Genomic DNA, 20,604 nt, shown 5'->3' with positions numbered 1-20,604 from the left:
TACAGTTTCTAACTGGACTATAAATGTACATAATATACCAACCTGAGTTTTAATCTGAATCTCTCTGGCACTGTAAAATGTATTGGAAATAACACAAGAGTGGAAGGGTACAAGATGAATCAAAGTTTAAAATAGGCCTCCATTAAACGCAACAAAAAACACTCACATGTAATAGACTACAAGAATAAAAAGTAAAGAAATGTGATGGTTTGTGGAAGGAATAGTGATATATAGTGAAGTATATTATAGATTATAGATATAATAGTGAAGGAATAGCAATGGTCCTCTGTCCATAAACAGGCTAAGCTTTTCATGCATTTATTTATTCATTATTTTCAACAGTATTGTACAGCAAATGTGTACATTGCTTTTTTAAATATAATATAAATGTTCTGTCCTTAAATTATGAAGTAATTCTTCACCTTAAAAAGCATTTTTACAATATTATATACAGATGTTGTATTTTAAAATACAATATATTTTAAAACTAATGTTAGGCAGCACACCAGTTAACAGCTTTTATGCAAGTATTTATTCAGTAAAATTTAATTCACTATACAGTATTGAATAGTTTGTGAATGATGAATGTATGAAAATAAAGTGGCTCATCTGTTTTGTGAGATTAACTTCTCGCACTCTATAGCCGATGTGGTCGTTTAAAAAAACAGACATTGATGGCATCACTGAGTTTCACAACACCCTTCCTGCAACAAACCATCTTTTAGGAAAACATGAATTTAAATATTTCTAAATTATTCTTAATAGGAAACCTGCCACAAAAATAAAATAATCTTATAACAGTAAGAGTTTATTAATCTTTTTTAATCAACACTAGTCTATCATTGCCTGACATTGACATTCCCTGCCAAAACAAACCGGTCTCATGTTGAACAGTTTACTGTCATCTACTGGACAATGCACGTATATCACGTCATATACAACGCATTTCCTTCATTCCCTGGGGATTAATGTTAATGTTAACAGAATATGAATGTAAAAAATGCTATAGTAAAACATGTTTATTGTTTAACTGTAAGTTATAATTTGCAAAGGTGAAAAACATTTAATTATGTAATTTTAATATTAATAATATGTTTTTTTTGGTGCAAAAACAATAACTTATTTTATTTATATTAACCAATCTGAATTTTGCAGAAAGTATTTTGTAAACTATGGCATAGCAAAAATAGACAATTGTAAGACCAATCCACCTACATTATAAACAAAAGCATCAAGAAACAACTTTCTTCAAAACTTAAATAAACATCAGCATTCTATCATTCACATTGTCTCTCACATTGCACTCTAGTTTGTGATTGTTTGCACTTGTACTGTACTGAGTGGGCAAACACTTCATGTCATGCACAAGCTGTTCACACAGGCTCTAAATAGATAGTTTGATATCTATGTATACATAAACGTCAAGTTTTCACCAGTTTATATGGATGCATGAAAACTGATTCCCAAAACTGACATATCCCATGCAGGCGATCGTAAACAAGTGTTGGAAATGCCCAGAAATGCCAACATATAAGTTTCAGTTACATACTTCAATTTTGTTTTGCTTTTCTCATCTGTCCCACAACAGATGAAGTGCATGTGCTCAGAAATACACACGAAGGAAAATGCAAAGTTGCAAATTATGTTTTTAAGCTTACGCTTATATGCAATATATAGCCTATCCTTTAAATAATTATTCATTCATTAACTCATTCATTTGTTATATTTTTATTGGCATTTTTGGGCTTGATTGCATTTAAACTGATCAACTTAATGTCTGTTTTCAGCAATACTTGAATGTATGTGATAAAAAATGTCTAGAGGAAATTGATCAAGTACCAGTTCAGTGATGCTGATGATGCCTGGTGTTCTTCCAGCATATTATTACTGTTGTTATTAAAACAGCAATGTGTCAATTGCATATCATTTGCACTCTCAGATATGAGCACATCTCTGACAAGGTTGAGCAACAGGAAGCATGTTCGATTTATTTTTTAAACAGTTTGACAAAACAACAATAATACTTATTTATTTATTAAATGAACATAGTAAAAAAAAGTTACTGCCTTACATTTTTCAACAATCAAGTATCAACTTGGATATTTAAGTAATTTCAACTTAAATCACATTAAACTGACTTTAAAAAATGAGTTGAATCTTTGTATAACATTAAAAGCTGAAAATTGCTTAAATCAATAAAACTTAAATTGAGTTAAAGCAATGTAAAACATATGTTCCCATAACTTATTGATCATAACATTTTACAGTGAATGAATAAATGAATGAGGGAGTGAGTAAATAAATAAAGTGACACATTTATGTATGCTAATGTACAGGCCATACAGATACGATTTACATTTTTTATATATAAAATTCCAGAGAATTAAAATAATGATAAAAAATAGCATTCAATATATTTTTAGCTCTCATTAAAATGTATACTTAGAAATATTAGATTTAAGATTTAAAAATTGCTGTCTTAAAAACACTGGTTTACACCAGGAAATGGAAATGAAGTACAACAAGAAAAAAATTTAAACCACAAAGAACAGTTTATTTCATATTGTTTCATCATTCAAGTTTATATATATTCAAGATATATAAGATTCAATCATTTTATAGTGATAAATTATATAGTAAGTTATTTCCCATTTTTAGTCAGAATAGTTTTCACTCAAGTATCAATCAAATTTAATTTTCTTTTTAAATACTACTTTAAAACAAAGATATTTTATGATAGAGTAAATCACAAAACAAAACAGCACAAATATCATCAAAAGAGTCCAAAAAACATCCATAGAGTAGTACTCAATCCAGGACATTCTGAAAGACTGTGTTCGTAAATGAGGGGCTCCTCTATTCCTCATGACAAACTCAATCCAGAAGACGGCACGATCGAGAGGTTTCATTGGCTGGTCGTGATGCAGTCTGGACAGTCTCTGCATGTTCTCCCTGTAAGATGTGTTATGCAAAACCTCCTTTAATGCCTCTAGAAACACATCCATGTCCAGAGTCGCAATATCTACAATCTTTGCTGTTCCCTTTGCTTGCATCCTGGAGAGATTGTCAGGTTGGTCAAATACTATGGGTAGACCCAAAATGGGAATCCCATGATAGATGGCTTCCTGAATTCCATTGGTGCCTCCATGTGTTATAAACACTTTAGTTTGAGGATGTCCAAGCAGGTCGTTTTGGGGGAGCCAGTCAATAAGTAATGTATTATCACCAATGTTGACGGGTCGAGGTCCGGTGTGTCTCCAAATTATTTTTTGAGGCAGTCCGGCAAAAGCGGCAGCAATTTCCTCTGTGATGTCTTGTGGAAGCTGACTAAAAAGAGTTCCTAGGGACATGACGATGACTCCATGATCTCCAGAGCTCCGCACAAACTCCTCAAGATCATCTGGAAGTGGCTTAGCTGGTTTGCACTGGAAGCCACCCATATAGACGATATTTGGCATTGTGGGTCGTGGAAATTCAAACGTAAAGTCATTTCTCATGAGCCAGATGTCGGCATCCCGAAGAAGGTTTTTGTAGTTGATTTCTGATCCAAAGTATTTGTTGCAGAAGGACTGGTAGTGTGAGGAGCAGGTTTTGCTTTTGTGATAAAGCAAAAACAAGTATCCCATCACGTTCTGCACTCGCTGAGCAAACGTCATCTTATCAGTCAGCTCTACTCCGGGTACAGGAACATACGACAGAGGTGAAGGAGCTATTTCGTAATGTGCTTCTCCATGTATCGTCCAACGGACATTTAGCACAAGAGGGAGGACAAGACGATGGGCCAGGAAAAATCCACCTCCAAAAGCCGGATCTGTCAGAACCAGGTCATACTTTGCGGTATGAAGTGAATCCATTAAGTCTTTGTTTTCAAATATTTTTCCCATGAAGGCAAGTTGATTGCAATGCATCTCTTCAAATACCATTCCTACCTCAGAAACTAATGTGAGGTGAGTCCAGATGGACAACTTTTCTCTTCTGATGACCAGAATATGTCTTGCAAATGCATCAAGCATCTCTTTTTCAATGCCACCGCTATTAGAAACAGTGATGGAGGTGTAGAAAGGAGACTCTTCTTTGATATACCAGCTGTTGGAGGCTCTGAGCACCGTCACGTTGTGACCTCGTGAGTGTAATTCCTCGATCAGGACCTTCATGTTCACCCAGTGACTTCCATCCAGTGGAAATACTAACACTTTACCTCCGAACACTTGAGGTAGTATACTCAAGAATGTTAGCAAAGTGACAGGAAGGTAATGCATCTTTGTTTTTAACCTTTGATGAAAGAAAGTTACTATACATTTAATATTCCAACACTTATTATAATTGTTTAGTATAAATAAAGGTAATCTGCTTCACTTACCACACAAGCATGTGACTGATCGGGTAGATTTCTCACTGCATTCCACAACTAAAACGGTGTGAAACAAGCCCTGACCAGCTAATATGTGCAAAAAGCAATGGGAGTGCACATGCATGTGAAAGTTAACACCACTCCTCTCTGCACACAAAACATGTCTAAACTTGATATTATTCTGAGTAGTGCATTGATTTAGAAGTTTCTAAATCCTCTACCGACCAAATAAAATAGCTTATTAATCCACAACAACAAACTTTTTGACCCCAATACAGTTTTTCCTAATCTTAGTGTTTACCAATGAGACAAAAGCGTCAGTGAACAACTTAAGATGAAATATATGCGTCATATGAAAACACACATCATAATTGAGATTTGATGGAATTAAATGACACTGATCTTTTAGTGGAAAAATGACAAAAATTATTTATTGTAACGTGTTACACAAAGTAAACTAGTGAGAGAATGATGGCTTGTTGGAGCCATCTTGATTTTCTTTGAAAATATTTGTGAAACATCCTTATATTTAATCTATTTATCTCAAGAATCACAATATGTTAAGAAACTCACTTATCCTCATTGAAATGTACTTGCTGTTTTCAACATTTACTTGCTGTATTTCTTGCCAACACTAGATGGCGATTAGGAGTAGCAGAGGCACTACTTACTCATTTGGGCCCAATGTATCATTTAAACTTTTTCCAATTCATTATTTCCCGAAAAATAATGTAAAAATGTAACACAAATTATAATAATAATAATAATAATTGTATCACAATAAGTGTATTGCTATTGTCAAAACATTGGTAACTAAACAGAATTTCATTAAGTTACAATCAATTTTTACATGGGTTGCTGTTTTATTAGTGCTTGATTCAAATTTCACGATTTCAATTTGATTCTGGTCTTGATTCAATATCGATTCATTTAGAAATATCAGGTACAGTATAGCTACATGTTAATTTTTCTCAGGAAAAAATCTCTCAAATAGCCTAATGCTGTTAACAGTCATATTATATGGACAGCTGGTATTATTATTAAATGTTAAAATTAACAAATCAAATGAATGTGGTTTATTATTATTCACAATAATAACGTTATAGCCAATAGGCCTACTAACATGCTATGGTAATTAGATGGCTTTCCTGAGGTAAATGTAATGTTACATGACAATGTTTACAAGCTATGACGTTTTTCCGCGGTTGAAACCGTGTTTGAGCGATTAGGCTACATGAGACATGATAGGACACATTTCGGTAAGTTGTAGTTTGTTTTTTTGTTTTTCCTCCACCATACATACAGTAGATGAACCAATTAAACTCTATAACCAAAAGTTATTGCTAATAACAAATTAGGTCTATACATATACTGTATATAGCTACAAAGTCCACTTTCATAAAATAAAAACACTTAAAAAAAAAGAAAATAAAAGTTAGATCTATAAAGGTCCCTTCTTTGCTGTGTTGTGGAGCCTTAAATAGGTTAATATAAACTGTAAAGCTCATAGCCACAATGAAATTGACCTCCTTTGCCTGGAATAATTTTAAGAAACGTAAGATTTCTGCAAAATAAATAAATAAATAATTTTGAGGAGGTTTTCATTAAAACCAGGGTCTGTTTTGAATACAGAAAAGCAGGCGTTCACGGAAAGGGTGTTCAGGGAAACCTGGCTTCATCCAGACATGGCCAGCTCTCAGTTTGAGGTGGATTGATTCTCTCTGGTTTGGGCCGATCATTCTGCAACATCGGGCAGGAACTGAGGTGCGTGTTTATGAATGAAGGCTCACAGTGAGAGCCACGGTATGTGATACCAATGTTGAACTGCTTTGCTTAAGTTTAAGGCCTTTTTATTCACAGAGAGAATATGGGAATATCAACATCTGTGGGGTTTATGTTCCACCCTCTGGTTATTCATTAATTTAATGCAAATTAATGACTATGTACAACAACAACTTCAACGTACACCCATGTTTTTATACTGGGAGACTTCAACAACTGCGAACTGGAACTATATTTGGTTTTGAACAATATGTTAAGAGAAAATGGAATTTTAGACAAATGCAATGGGTATGTAAATGGGCTTGTAAAGCAGAATCAAGGCCCCATTGGCAAGTTCTGATCATAAGAGTGATTATCATATTCCAACATACAGGACAGTCTTGAAGAGCTCTAAACCTGTGACTAAAGATCTGTCAGTGTGGTTGGAAAACAGCATTGAGTCTCTGAAAGGCTGGTTCTTATCCATTGAGTGGGGTATTTTTTATGGCGCTGACATGCATGAAACCAGAGAAGTAATAACTGACTGTAAATATCTGTACAGATAATGTGGTTATAAAAACAGGTAACTATTTACCCAAATAACAAACTTTATATCACAAAGGAGATAAAACATTACATTAACAGGAAAACCACAACCATGTAGCACTAAAATCGGTTCAGAAAGCATTGAATCAGTTGCATAAAGTAGCAAGGAAAAGACACACAAAAAACTTTGTAGAATACAACTTTTTCAAGTCAAGGATGAGGAATTCAATAAAAAATATAACAAATATGCAACCAGCAATGAAGAGGCTCTTTGCATCAAAAAGGCAAATGACTTGAACTGTTTTTGTTTGATACTCATAACTTTGATTATAATTGTAAAAGTGAATTGAACTCTATGATTATTCTGACCTTGGGGAGAACAGGTTGATGATTGACCCTGACCTTGTTCAGTTGTTTTTCAAACAGAAGTCTTCTGGCCTTCTGTCTTTACAAACCTCAAATAGCGCACTTACAGAAAAATTGGCTAATCGGCAATTAGATAACCGTGCTGAGAATCCCGGGGCGAGAACATTTTGTAATCGCACAGTACAGAACCAGGCTCAAGTGGAAATATAATTGGAACCGTTCTTAGAACCTTTAGGCCCGATGGTGGAAAAGATGACAGATTTTAGAGTCAGGGAGTGATAACATATCATCATGAACTCATGACCAGATGCCTCTTTAATTACAGGGTGTTCAGAAAACTTTGTCAGATAAGAGTTCAGCAAAAGCTTTACAGAAAAGTCATTCACAATTCTGTTGGCTCAATCATAAACACAAAAACGAAATGAATTATAATGTAGGGGATTCATTTGAGCCCTTGTACTGTCAATTACTTGTACATTAAAAAAATGCAGCTTAAAACAACTCATGCATTGGACTAAAACATTGTTTCTTAAATCCAGTTAAATGTTTCAAATAATTTAAGATTCACAAAAGCACATGCTGTCAGGATACAATCTGGAAACTTTTTAAATGAACTGATATATTTTCAGCCACTATTATTCATGTTACACCTTCTTTTTGAATACAACTAGACAAAAAATATCTAATTGTATAAACAGTCACGAATGCAAATATTGAGCATCGCATTAGTTCAGGCAGGCCACGTCAGTCAGCTGTTTCTGATGTGTACTGATCCAGTTGTGACACTCATCACAGCGGTTCATTTAAATCCCGATTCATTCAGCCTCTCTCTATTGCTTATCTGCACGCTGCATCTAACTCCCCCCTCCATCCCCATCTCCACAGCTGAATCTGTAATCTAATCAATTCTGTTCATGACTGTCCATTTCATTGTATTGTCTTTCATGTATTTTGGCTTGTTTACAATACTCATGTAAAAATGTGATTGTAATTATGTATGCAACATTACTGGATCATGACAAACTCAATCCAGAAGAGAGGTTTCATTGGCTGGTCGTGATGCAGTCTGGACAGTCTCTGCATGTTCTCCCTGTAAGATTGGTTATGCAGAACCTACAGAAATCAACATCAGGGCCAAAATATTTCTGGGAGAACTCTTGGTAATGATAACCAAAGAATTTTGGATTTTGATAAAGATCACATAAACCATCCCATTCATGACTCTTTGACTAAACGTCATCTTGTCGGTTAGCTGTAACCCTGTAACAGGTATATATATGAGAGAGGAGATGGTGCTACAACAAAGTGACCTTTTCCATGCATGGTCCAACAAACATTTAGTACAAGAGGAAGGAGAAGACGGTGTGCCAATAACACTCCACCTTCAAATGCAGGATCCGTCAGAACAACATTATATTTACCATTTTCCAGTGATTTCATCTAGATCATTTTCGAATATCATAGCTGTCATATTGCACACTTGCTGATACACTTCTGAGAACCTGCTGTAAATCTCCTGAGCAATTTCCATTTTGGACCAAAATTATCTTCCGTGTCTCTTGATCTGCAGTAACTGGGAAAGCAACATTATCCAGAAAATCTATCCACAGGGACAACCAGAATTTTTCCATCATAAGATTTTGACAGAGCAGATAACAGGATGAACAAACCGAGAAGGATGGAGTGATGCATCTTCATTGATTACCTTCAGTGAAAAAGAATAAAATCTGAATTGATAAATCTAAATAATAAATAATACTTAACAAATTACAATGGTCAAGAGAAAATGCATGACTGTCCAGAAATATAATGGAATTGAGTGTGAAATCTATAATGTTTCAACTTGATCTGTAGCCTACTACTTTATGATTTGAATCTGTACAATTGGACAGTTATTCAGGTATATAAAATAATATTAACTCTTAAATGCATACCTCTGGTCTTTAGTGATTCGGGACATGATTCACTATCCTCCTCCTCATACATTTTTTTTAAGTTAGACATCAACCTTCTTATTATTCCTCAGTCATTTCAATATAAAATATATGATTCTGTAATTGTTACTCTAATATCAGGAGAGGTTTTATATTATAGCGACAGGTAGAGATCCATCCGTGTTAGATATAGACCCGGGTCGCTAAAGACCCAAATATGTGATAATGATTGGCGAAACATTAATACATTTAAGGGTTAACTTATCCCTTGCCATCAAGAAATGCCACTTCAGTAATAAGGTTGGATGTTACATCTGTAAGTCACTGTAGTTTGCTTCAATGACCAATTTTACACAGTCTCACTGTGTATAAGAGTCAGGGGGTGATAACATATCATGTACACATGATCAGGTGCCTCTTTATTGCAGGGTGTTTATTTTCATGAAACTGTCATATAAGAGTTCGGCCAAAGCTTGTACAGAGAAGTCATTCACAATTATGTTGGCTCAATCATAAACACAAAAACAAACTTAATTATAATGATTGGGATTAATTTGAGCCCTTGTACTATCACTGATAGATGTGAATGATATTTGTCTGTAGCAAGTCCTAATAATATAGATTGTTGTTGTACAAGAGCAAAAATGTTTCTTGAAACAAACAGTATAGAGAATTTTGAATTAGTTCTAAATTATTATTTATAAAATGCATTGGACTAAAGCATTGTTTCTTTAATTTATTTAAATGTTTAAAAAAATGTAAGACTCACAAAAGCACATACTATCAGGAAACAATCTGGAAACAATTTCAAATGAACTGATATTTCCAGCCATTATTATTCTCGTTTCACCTTCTTTCTGAATACAACTAGACACAAATATCTAATTGTATAAACAGTCACAAATGCAAATATAAAAACTGTTGCCATTAAAGTCAAAATAACATCTATAGAGTAGTACTCAATCCAGGACATTCTGAAAGACTGTGTTCGTAAATGAGGGGCTCCTCTATTCCTCATGACAAACTCAATCCAGAAGACGGCACGATCGAGAGGTTTCATTGGCTGGTCGTGATGCAGTCTGGACAGTCTCTGCATGTTCTCCCTGTAAGATGTGTTATGCAAAACCTCCTTTAATGCCTCTAGAAACACATTCCTGTCCAGAGTCGCAATATCTACAATCTTTGCTGTTCCCTTTGCTTGCATCCTGGAGAGATTGTCAGGTTGGTCAAAAGCTAAAGGAATGCCCACAATAGGCACCCCGTGATAGATGGCTTCCTGAACTCCATTGGTGCCTCCATGTGCCACAAACACTTTAATTTGAGGATGTCCAAGCAGATCATTCTGAGGGAGCCAGTTCACAATCATTGTGTTATTACCTAGATTGGCAGGCTGTGGTCCTGTGTGTCTCCAAATAACTTTTTGAGGCAGTTGGGCAAAAGCTGCAGCAATATCATCATTGATTTCACTCAGAAGCTGACCAAAAACAGTTCCTAAAGTCATGATGATGACCCCATGCTCTCCTGAGCTCTGTACAAATTTCTCCAAATCATCTGGAAGTGGCTTAGCTGGTTTGCACTGGAAGCCACCCATGTAGACGACATTTGGCATTGTGGGTCGTGGAAACTCAAACGTGAAGTCGTTTCTCATTAGCCAGATGTCGGCATTCTGGAGGAGGGAGAAGAAATTGACATTGGGGCCAAAATATTTCTGGGTAAACTCTTGGTAAGGAGAACTAAAGTATTTGGAATTTTTATAAAGAATCATTATATATGTCATCACGTTCATTACTCTCTGACTGAAAGTCATCTTGTCGGTTAGCTGTAACCCTGTAACAGGTATATATGAGAGAGGAGATGGAGCTATATCAAAATGGGCTTCTCCGTACATGGTCCAGCGGACATTAAACACAAGAGGGAGGTCAAGACGGTGTGCCAGTAACACTCCACCTCCAAAAGCAGGATCCGTCAGAACAATGTCATACGCAGCATCTTTCAGTGAATTCATCAAGGTCTCGTTTTCAAACATTGTAGCTGTCATATTACATATTAGCTGATGAATTTCTGTAAACCTCCTATAAGTTTCATCAGCAAGTGCCATTTCATTCCAAAATGATCTTCCTTGTCTCTGCATTTTCAGTAAGTGAGGGAGAAACTTCTCCATGAAGTCATCGTCAAATTCGCCATTATCCACAGTAATGGAAGTGTAGAGAGGAGACTTTTCCTCAATGTACCAGCTGCTAGACCCTCGGACCACCGTGATATTGTGACCTTTTGAATGCAACTCCACAATAAGGACCTTCATATTAATCCAATGACTTCCATCCACAGGGACGACCAGAACTTTACCAGCATAAGATCTTGAGAGGGCAGATAACAGGACGAACAAACCAAGAATGGTGGAGTGATGCATCTTAATTGACAACCTTTGATAAGAAAGAATATAACCGAATTAAAAGAGTACTGAAGATTTCACAAATACAATGATAAATACAATACCTATAATTGTCCTGAAATAATCTGTAAAACTGCAAGGTAGTAGGGCAGAAGATATAAAGTCATACAGATTTGGAACGACATTAGGGTTAGTAAATGATGAAACAAATTAAAATTTTAGGTTAACTCATTTTAAACAATCAAAAAAGTCTCAGAGATACAGTCTTCATCTGTCTGTCCAAGTATGTGTGATCTAACGTGTAATCAATATAATTTCTGTTTAAAGCCTTTACATGACATTCTAATTAGACAAATTAGTCTGACTGAAGTCAAACTTTTAAACTGCATGTTAACACAAAAAAATAATGCCAGGGAAAACTTTTTTTAGTCCTTGCATTAATCACAGTTATGAAATTTGCATCTATTGAGGCTCAAGATTCTACCGACAATAAATGCAGCTTTAAATAGTCCGTACAAAATTAGTAGTAAATGCTTTATTTTTTTCTACAACACACTCATACAGTAGTTATACATCATGCACATTTTACTTTCTTTTTGAACAGAACTCTAAAAAGATATCGAATCACGTATACAATCAAAAATGCAAATATTAAAAGTGTCGCCGTTAGAGTCCAAAAAACATCTATAGAGTAGTACTCAATCCAGGACATTCTGAAAGACTGTGTTCGTAAATGAGGGGCTCCTCTATTCCTCATGACAAACTCAATCCAGAAGACGGCACGATCGAGAGGTTTCATTGGCTGGTCGTGATGCAGTCTGGACAGTCTCTGCATGTTCTCCTTGTAAGATGTGTTATGCAAAACCTCCTTTAATGCCTCTAGAAACACATCCATGTCCAGAGTCGCAATATCTACAATCTTTGCTGTTCCCTTCGATTTCATTCTGAAGAGATTGTCTGGCTGATCAAACACTAATGGTATACCCAAAATGGGAATGCCATGATAGATGGCTTCCTGAACTCCATTGGTGCCGCCATGTGCCACAAACACTTTAGTTTTAGGATGTCCAAGCAGGTCATTCTGGGGGAGCCAGTCCACCAATAAGGTATTGTTACCAAGGGTCACAGGTCGAGGTCCTGTATATCTCCAGATCACTTTTTGAGGAAGCTGAGCAAAAGCGGTTGCTATGTCATTGGTGACGTCTTGTGGAAGCTGAGCAATAAGGGTGCCTAGAGACATGACAATGACTCCATAATCTCCTGAGCTCTGCACAAACTCCTCAAGATCGGCGGGAAGAGGCTTGGCAGGTTTACACTGGAAGCCACCCATATAGACGATATTTGGCATTGTGGGTCGTGGAAATTCAAAGGTAAAGTCATTTCTCATGAGCCAGATATCTGCATTCTGGAAAAGGGAGAAATAATTAACATTGGGGCCAAAATGTTTGCGACAAAAAGAAGAATAGGTAGGTTCAGCGATGATTGCAATCTGGAACTGGGTGAAAAAGTAGGTCAAAACATTCTTGGCACGTTGAAGGAATGACATCTTGTCTGTTAGCTCTACTCCTGGGACAGGGACATAAGACAGGGGGGAAGGAGCAATGGCGAAATGTCCCTCTCCATGAATGGTCCACCGAACGTTGAAAACTAAAGGAATATTAAACTTGTAAGCTAGGATTGCACCACCTCCAGCGGCTGGGTCTGCTAGCACCACGTCGAATTTAGCATCTTGGATTGAGTTTATCATTTTTTCATCTTCTAATATTCTCTCCATCATCTGCAACATATCTTCATGCATGCTTTTAAACTTCATGATGATTTCATACTCCAGCTGAATGCGGTTCCAAATGGAATGTCCTTCTCTTTTAATCTTCAAGAGACGGCTGATCAATAAACCAAAAAATTCCTCATCAAATCCTCCTGTGTTTGGAATGGTGATGGAATTGTAGAAAGGAGACTCCTCCTTGATATACCAGCTGTTGGAGGCTCTGAGCACCGTCACGTTGTGACCTCGTGAGTGTAATTCCTCGATCAGGACCTTCATGTTCACCCAGTGACTTCCATCCAGTGGAAACACCAGCACTTTACCGCCATCTATTCCAAATAATACGCATAAGAGCGACAACAAAACGAGAGGTGCTGAATGACGCATCTTCTTACACAACCTTTAAAAACAAAAGAGAAGAAAGAATGAAGGGAAACAGAAGAGAAAGGACCAGGAAAAACAAAAGCCAGCTTATTTTACACTGTGATTTACACATCCAGAATAATCATTTAAAAATACAGTAAAATATTTACAAAGAAAAAAATTTACAGAACAACCTGAACATGTTACAATTTAAACTATATTAAAAAATTTACAAAACAAAACCATTTTAAACCAGTAAATCCAACAGCCCTTTCTGCTGAATTAGCAAGGCCATGTTGTTACTGTTTTGTACTTTTTACATACTGACATCCGCCATAATAACACTGGTCATAAAGAGAAAACCACATGATAAATCAGTGTTTATCACAAGTAGTTTTTCAACAAGCTGATGCACATATTAATATATAGAAGGTGCACCAGAGTCATGTACACAAATACAAAACGCCATCATGGTAACAAACATGACACTCAAAAAATGTAATAAACAATCATTTAACAACATAATATGTGATATAAAAGCCTAATGTACATAACTGACCAAAAAAATTATAAGAGGAAACATAATTATTAAAATAAAATAAAAACATCAAATGTGAGCTGTCACACAGTGAATTGTAATATACAATAAATTATAAGTTGATTTGTTCTTTTTGCTTTTAAAAGCGGCTTTTACAGTATATTACAGTTTTTCTCCATGTAAACCAATTAACAGGTTTTTACGGTCACATTTTTACAGTCTTTTACAGTTAAAAATACAATATTTTTTCTCAGTGTACATTACGGTTGGATACCAGTGATACCAATGATTAGTGATACAAATTCATTCTGCTCTACAAGTCTAATATTTGCTGTTATTGATCTGTTAGACTTTTGACTTACAGAATAACATCTAGGCCATTGTGCAGAAGAATGTACATTTGTCCAGCAAAAAACACAAGAATTTCCCATTTTTTCCACATAGGAACTGTTCCTAAACCATGTTTCCCATTCATGTGCAAAGTATGTGTTTCACATGTGCACGTGTTTTTGCACATTGAAATTCACATGTTTATAAAAATAATTCATAATATTTCACATTGAAAACAAAGTGGAATACACAGTTCTGCTTGGATATCCATTTTATTTGCCACACTAAATACAGTACATCAAACAAAATTTTGAATATATACCACCAAACGAAAAAACTTTGGTAATTCCAATGATTTGGTTCTCTTGGCATCAATGTTGTACGTTGTAAAAAAACACTTTGTTTGCAACAACATTTAAATGCAAAGCAGGTTTGCTGAAGTAAAGTATAATTGTGGCATGGGTCACAGTGTTTGCAGGAAAAAAGTAATCTAAATTGGCTATTTGTTTAGTAGTGTTATATGCTGAGAGCTTCATAAGAATCAAAGTTATGCAATCGTTCACTACACATGCTGCAACATATGGAAAAAAAGCTCCCTCAATAGAGTACATGCTAAAACAATACCTTGCAATATGTGCATTCAGATTTCATAGTAAAAACGGTGTTCGTTTAACATTTTCTGAAACCAACAACATGTAATTTGATTTTGTAACTTTTTTTTTAAGTTAAAAAGTTTTTTTTTTTAAATCACAAAACAGCTTGATACTTAGCTTTTTTTACAAATTTCACTTCTGATGGAAAAGTTCTGTGAAGCTGAATTTGGTTTAACAAAGTCAAAAATAAATACTATTCACACAATAAAAGGCCAAGATATTACATAATGAACTCAGAGCAGAATGGAAATCTAAAATATGATATATGGACTGACCAAGATAGAATTTGTACTTTGTCAGAGCAGATTCTATTTTGAGATAATTATATTTTAGGAATATTTCAATCCTCACCTGACAACCTGCAACTACTCCTTGAAGTTCACCTTGGCACAGTGTAGCATCCAAAACCGTAAACACATTTACCCTGCAACGCTTGAGCTTATCAAGTGCATTTAGGTGAAAGGTATCTGAATGAGTGAGCACAGCAAAAGCCTATCATGTGCCTTAATGCAGGGCAGCTAAACAATGCCAGTCATTAAGGGTCAAAGATCTCTGGACCTTGGTTTTAAACCATAATTTGCTACAACCGGAGCAAATTATCTGTTACTTGCAATGAAATTATAAAAAAGAAAATTCTTTGATTTTACACTACACACACCAAAGTTCACATGACACTTCAGATTAAATGTCTGGCTTTGTAAAGACTAAAGATCAAGCTACACTCCCACCATTAAGAACATTCCAGGCGAGAACTGAACTGAACTGAACAGGTGGTATTGTTCGTGTCAGCTGTGTTAAAGGCAGAAGAATAAAAGGTAATCTGAGAATCTTTTAGCACAACGTATATACAGAGATTTTTTGGATACTTCAGCAGTGTCAGCAGATCATCAGGTGTGAAAAACTGTCACTTTATTAAACAGTCACTAAAAACATATCCAAACATGGTCAGAAAGCCCTTTAGTCCCTTAGACCCAATAAAACACTGAATTTCACAAGATTTATGGCAGTGAAGTTCTATTTTCTGTCAACAAATTACAGTACAATGTCATTGCGATATATACAGTATAAAAGAAAAAGACAAGAATATATAGACATACATTGTATATATACAGGGGTGCACATAACCTTTTTGGTCTGGTTCTCAAGGGAGCACCTGGAGACGCTGCTTGATATACTCACTTTACACAGCACACTTGTCATACAAGCTGTCGTCATCACTTTCCTCCTGAATGCTCTCCTCACTATGTTCTTTTCTCTCCAACATGGTAGATGATGATGATGATGATGATGATTTTTTATTTTATTAACATTGTAGGATTGAAAATAATCCAAAAATATTTGAAAATGAACAAAGTAATTTGCTTTTACTGAAATGGACAAATACATTTGCTTTTACTGTTTTCCAACCGCTCTTTCAACCACAAGGACCATTTGGAGTTCCTAAAGGCTTAGTCATTGCTAGTTTTGATTTGCTATTGACTTTGAAGTGTTACCATTGCAATACAATATCGTTCGTTACTCTATATAGCAACGCTCTCCCACATATTTAGCTATTATAACTGCGCTTATTTCCGTCGTTGGTATAAGTAGCAGTGGGTGGTAATAGACAAGAAATGTAGTTTTCTACCATCTTGCTGACGTTTCTTTAGTCATTCGGCAGTCTTGCAGCCTGAACCCCAGCAGGAAATCCACCCTTACAACATTAATGGCACGTACAACAGCAGGAATATTAGGCTGCTGTCACTTTAAGACTGCATGCACGGACTGAATATACTAATACAAATCCGGTTTCTTTCTCAACTCTTCAATAATGACATAACCGAGACCCAGTCCCAATTCACCTACTTATACTACGACCTAAAAGTATGTATTATGTCTACTGCACTTCGGATTCTGACCGGAAATAGTAGACCATCCGGGTATCTTTGGAACACTCATTTCAACATACTACAATTTGGGACGTACTAATTCTATTTTCGAATACCATTTAGGACGGATAGTATGCGAATTGGGACTGGGCTCGAGAAAATACTAGCCAAGACAGGTGACATAATTTTGAATGTATGTGTCCGTTCGAGCGCAAGTAAACGCAAAAGACGAATCAATTCGGTGTTCAAGCGTAGTCTGTTATGCACCCCTCTCTTTGCGTGCCCGCGCTTCGGGTATGTGAGGGTGTGCACGCAGATAACAGTGCGCGAGACCTGATTATTGCCTCTTTTTCCGTGTTTAAAATCATTTGAATGTGTAAATTGGCAAGACAAACCACGTAAAAATGCTAAACTTTCACTCTATGATGGTTAAACTGAGCAGTTAATCCGTGAATCACATGCGTGCCGAACCGTGGAGCCTGGCCCGTATACGGATCACATTAACTGCGATGTGTTGCACCCTTCATAATTAATAAACACATTTATCATCATGATTGCTATCTTACCAGAGATGGAGAAAAATCCTACTCCAGTAAATAAATGTGTCCCTGTCCCCAAAAACGTTGGTACTCAAAAGCGCTTCCCTCCACGTTTTCTGCTGCGCATCGTTTCTTTTAACTAATTTCAGTTGTGATCTGAGAAATGTACCGAAGCGACTGAAAAACTAAAAGCAAAGGCTCTGTTCTTTCTTTTGATATATTGCACGTTCAAATATTCATACAACAAAATATTCTGGGCGCCATGAAATTGTGAAAACTAAAATGTTGTCACTGGCTGGCAACTTTATAAAAACTTTTTTTTAAAAGGTGGCGGGGAAAGAGTTAAAGTCCCCTTGTAGTCAATACTTTTAACCCTTAAAACTCATCTTTGATCACCAAAATGGCATATTTAAATGTTTTTTCCTGTGATTTTTTTTGAATGCCTTGAATGTAGCTTGAATGTAACTCTACACACTTGCTTCATTTAGTAATATGCAAATGAGCCGTGAAGATACCAGAATGTTAATGTGTTTTATGTATCGCTCTCTACAACGTTAGACACATGACGGTAATTAATATGATTAGCCTTTGCCTTGACTACATTATCAACCAGCTAATAATGTGTCGCCATCTCAAGAGTCAGACAGCTGCTTTCTAAAACTCAGTATCCTTAGAAACGCTTTGAACAACTAAGAACGTCAGTGGAGAAAAGGCATATAGTTCATCATAACATCGTAATATGTCATATACAGTTACAGAATCCACCCGCGCTATCATGATATATAATAAATATAACCTGATTTCTCTTAAGGACTCCCCTGCTTTACAGCAGTTGATGTGCTAAAGCCTGCCGGCCCGACACATTGATCTAATTGGTTACAATGTAGTTTGTGACGTATGAAACACCAGCGATTTCAAACCGCGTTTTTAAGACTCTCTTCAGATCACTGCAGTTTTAAAGAGAGAATACTCCGCAATGGTGTTGCTGAGTATTTTCAACAACCATTGAAAACAACCCATTTTCTTTTTCTTTCCTGGACACAACATTTTCTAAACCGTGAGTTATACAATAAATGGATATATTCATTGACTTTTTTATTGATGTATGAGTACCAGTGTTCTAAAGTTCATTGCCAATGACTTAAGTTTAAGCAATAGTTACAACTCCAGTGACCTCACCCAAGCAAACATAAATAGTGAATTGCAATACAAATACAATACAAACGTCATTATCAATTCAGCTTAAGTTATAATAGGCCTAGAGAAAGCAAACGTTTTGGTCTCTTTGTTAATATTAGAGGAGAAACCATAAGTGTGCAAAATGGAAACAGCTACCCCGTGTGGCAAGGTAGAATTATTATTCAATTCATATAATCTTCCATTTTAACAAGGCGCTTACAACTTCCCTAGTTTTGAGTCACAGTTTAAACTTGCAATTGTAATTTCATAGCTCACAGATTACTAGAAAAACACCTGGCATCTTGTGATTTAAAAAAACATGCCAAGCAATAGCAGGATTTATGGATTTACATTGAAAGACTGGATACGATTTAAAGTCATCAAGAGCGTTAAAATTTTCAGTGGTCATAGGCAATTCTCAAATATGTGCATGCATCAAAAATCACAGCTGTATAACTTTTAGAATCACTGAATTCTCATTAATAATGCATTCATTTTTGTAGCCGATAATGTGTTTAAAGCAAATGTCTGACTTGCAGTAACTGTAAAATGTATTAAATCCGTATAACCAAAATATACCCATCAGCTGACAAGTTATGAAAGTCCTAAGCCAGACACTGTTGACAATGTTCATGAAATATTTTTTTTAAAGACTGATCATTTCATAACATGTTGCAACAGCCCCTGACCCCACAGCTGTGATGACATTTTTTGTGGTAAACTACAAAGTCATTCCTGTTAACGTTTAACCAGCAACCTATAGAGTTAAAATACAGTAGTCAATATCAAAAAAAGTTAATCAAAGTTGTCCTAAGACTAGAACGGGTATTGTTCAAAATTCATGTATATCTTTGATGAAAGGTTTTGATTAACTTCAAATATTGACTACTGTAGTTAAGTGTACATTCAACAGCATCATAAAATTAGACAAAAGAAAATAAATCATTTTACATTTTTACACTTGAAAAATAAATTTTTCGAGTTGAAACCATCACACTTTTAAATCAGGCAGAGAGTGTTAGTATTTATATTCTGGCGTCCCTGATGTTTTCTTAAAGGCACAGTATGCAAGTTTCTCCACTAGAGGTCTCTTATTCGAATTCGTCATTCACACCATGTCGTAATTACAGTAAATAAAGCTCTGTACGCTTTTGAGTCGCTCTCGCCGTACTTTGATGTCATACATTGATCGGTTGAACACCTTAAATCTGATGTGGTCAGGTGGTACAAGTCGTAGCTCTCGAAGTTTACATGTTGTAATTACAAGTTCTACAATCATAAAGGGTTTTTAAAGTTCAGGGACATTTTACGTAGCTGTTTTTATTATGCTTCTATGCCACAGTCAGCCGCTGACACTCCTCTCGTTTTGGCGTTTAGGCATATTTTGCGATTAAAGTAACATTTAACGTTTTCCTCCTTCCCTGAACAAAATTTGTTACAGTTACGTTTAATTTAATTTCATTCTAATGAAACAGCCGAATTACTACTGAAGTGCTGAATTACTACGCATAGAGGCCACTTTATTTGCCTAATTAAAATATGGGGTAACGCAGCGATGTTTTACCTGGTAAAAACAATCATACTAAAATACATTTGTTTGTATTGAAAGTTATAACGTTACTCTGTGCATTCGCTGACGAGACACTTGTTGCACACTGCAGTATGATAGATCGATATTAGAATTTTTTAATAAAAGCTTGTGTTGCTAAATGGCATTTAATTTATGTTAAAACATTGCATTGTGGAGAAAATGCTATACTACTGTTCCTACAAATAAAGCTCTTTCAGATTATGCCACCTAAAATTTGTTGAGAACTTAAAATATTAAGTTAAGTTGGATATTTAAGTCAAGCACTTGTGCTAAATAATCAAGCAATCCTTTTTAACAGTGCATGTTATCCACGTGACAAAATAGTGTTGTCTGATCTACTTTTTGGGTACAAATGTGTTACTCGCTGTAAATCAAGAAATGAGATTCAAATAAGATCGTGTTGAGCTATAAAACAATGATTATTTTAC

At 35.6% G+C, this 20,604-nt stretch overlaps 2 protein-coding genes, 1 long non-coding RNA gene and 1 pseudogene across 5 annotated transcripts; 1 reads left to right on the top strand and 3 right to left on the bottom strand.

Moving 5' to 3' along the window:
* Positions 1-1,962: 1,962 nt before the first annotated feature.
* Positions 1,963-15,408, bottom strand: ugt5a5 (UDP glucuronosyltransferase 5 family, polypeptide A5). 2 transcript variants are annotated; one of them, XM_077210957.1, is made up of 3 exons: positions 15,351-15,408; positions 8,632-8,729; positions 2,019-4,177 (listed from the first exon to the last, which is right to left on the bottom strand). In XM_077210957.1, exons 2-3 carry the CDS (start codon positions 8,720-8,722, stop codon positions 2,682-2,684), a joined length of 1,587 nt encoding a protein of 528 aa, XP_077067072.1. In that variant the 5' UTR covers positions 8,723-8,729; positions 15,351-15,408; the 3' UTR covers positions 2,019-2,681. The 2 variants fall into 2 exon arrangements, with proteins under 2 accessions (XP_077067071.1, XP_077067072.1); XM_077210956.1 differs by lacking the exons at positions 8,632-8,729; positions 15,351-15,408 and adding an exon at positions 4,361-4,467 and having other exon boundaries at positions 1,963-4,272.
* On the top strand, positions 3,697-8,966 carry LOC143720961 (uncharacterized). Its single transcript, XR_013196659.1, has 3 exons — positions 3,697-4,250; positions 5,984-6,115; positions 6,212-8,966. It is a non-coding gene; the product is annotated as an uncharacterized LOC143720961 (long non-coding RNA).
* LOC143720959 (UDP-glucuronosyltransferase 2C1 pseudogene) lies at positions 9,685-15,429 on the bottom strand (annotated as a pseudogene). Its single transcript, XR_013196658.1, has 2 exons — positions 15,351-15,429; positions 9,685-11,381 (listed from the first exon to the last, which is right to left on the bottom strand). The product of XR_013196658.1 is annotated as a UDP-glucuronosyltransferase 2C1 pseudogene (transcript).
* ugt5a1 (UDP glucuronosyltransferase 5 family, polypeptide A1) lies at positions 11,619-15,430 on the bottom strand. Its single transcript, XM_077210955.1, has 2 exons — positions 15,351-15,430; positions 11,619-13,515 (listed from the first exon to the last, which is right to left on the bottom strand). The coding sequence occupies exon 2, from the start codon at positions 13,500-13,502 to the stop codon at positions 11,925-11,927; it is 1,578 nt and encodes a 525-aa protein (XP_077067070.1). The 5' UTR covers positions 13,503-13,515; positions 15,351-15,430; the 3' UTR covers positions 11,619-11,924.
* Positions 15,431-20,604: the final 5,174 nt, after the last annotated feature.

The sequence above is a fragment of the Siphateles boraxobius genome, unplaced genomic scaffold, assembly GCF_051911475.1.
Source record: "Siphateles boraxobius isolate OS27281-9 unplaced genomic scaffold, OSU_SipBor_1 65, whole genome shotgun sequence".
Taxonomy (NCBI): Eukaryota; Metazoa; Chordata; class Actinopteri; order Cypriniformes; family Leuciscidae; genus Siphateles; species Siphateles boraxobius.
Note: the sequence above shows the minus strand (reverse complement) of the source record. Positions and strands in the feature narration are given on the sequence as shown.

What these genes read in the sequence shown, in the direction of transcription:
- ugt5a1 (XM_077210955.1), bottom strand. Translation starts at nt 13,502, where the DNA reads ATGCGTCATTCAGCACCTCTCGTTTTGTTGTCGCTCTTATGCGTATTA.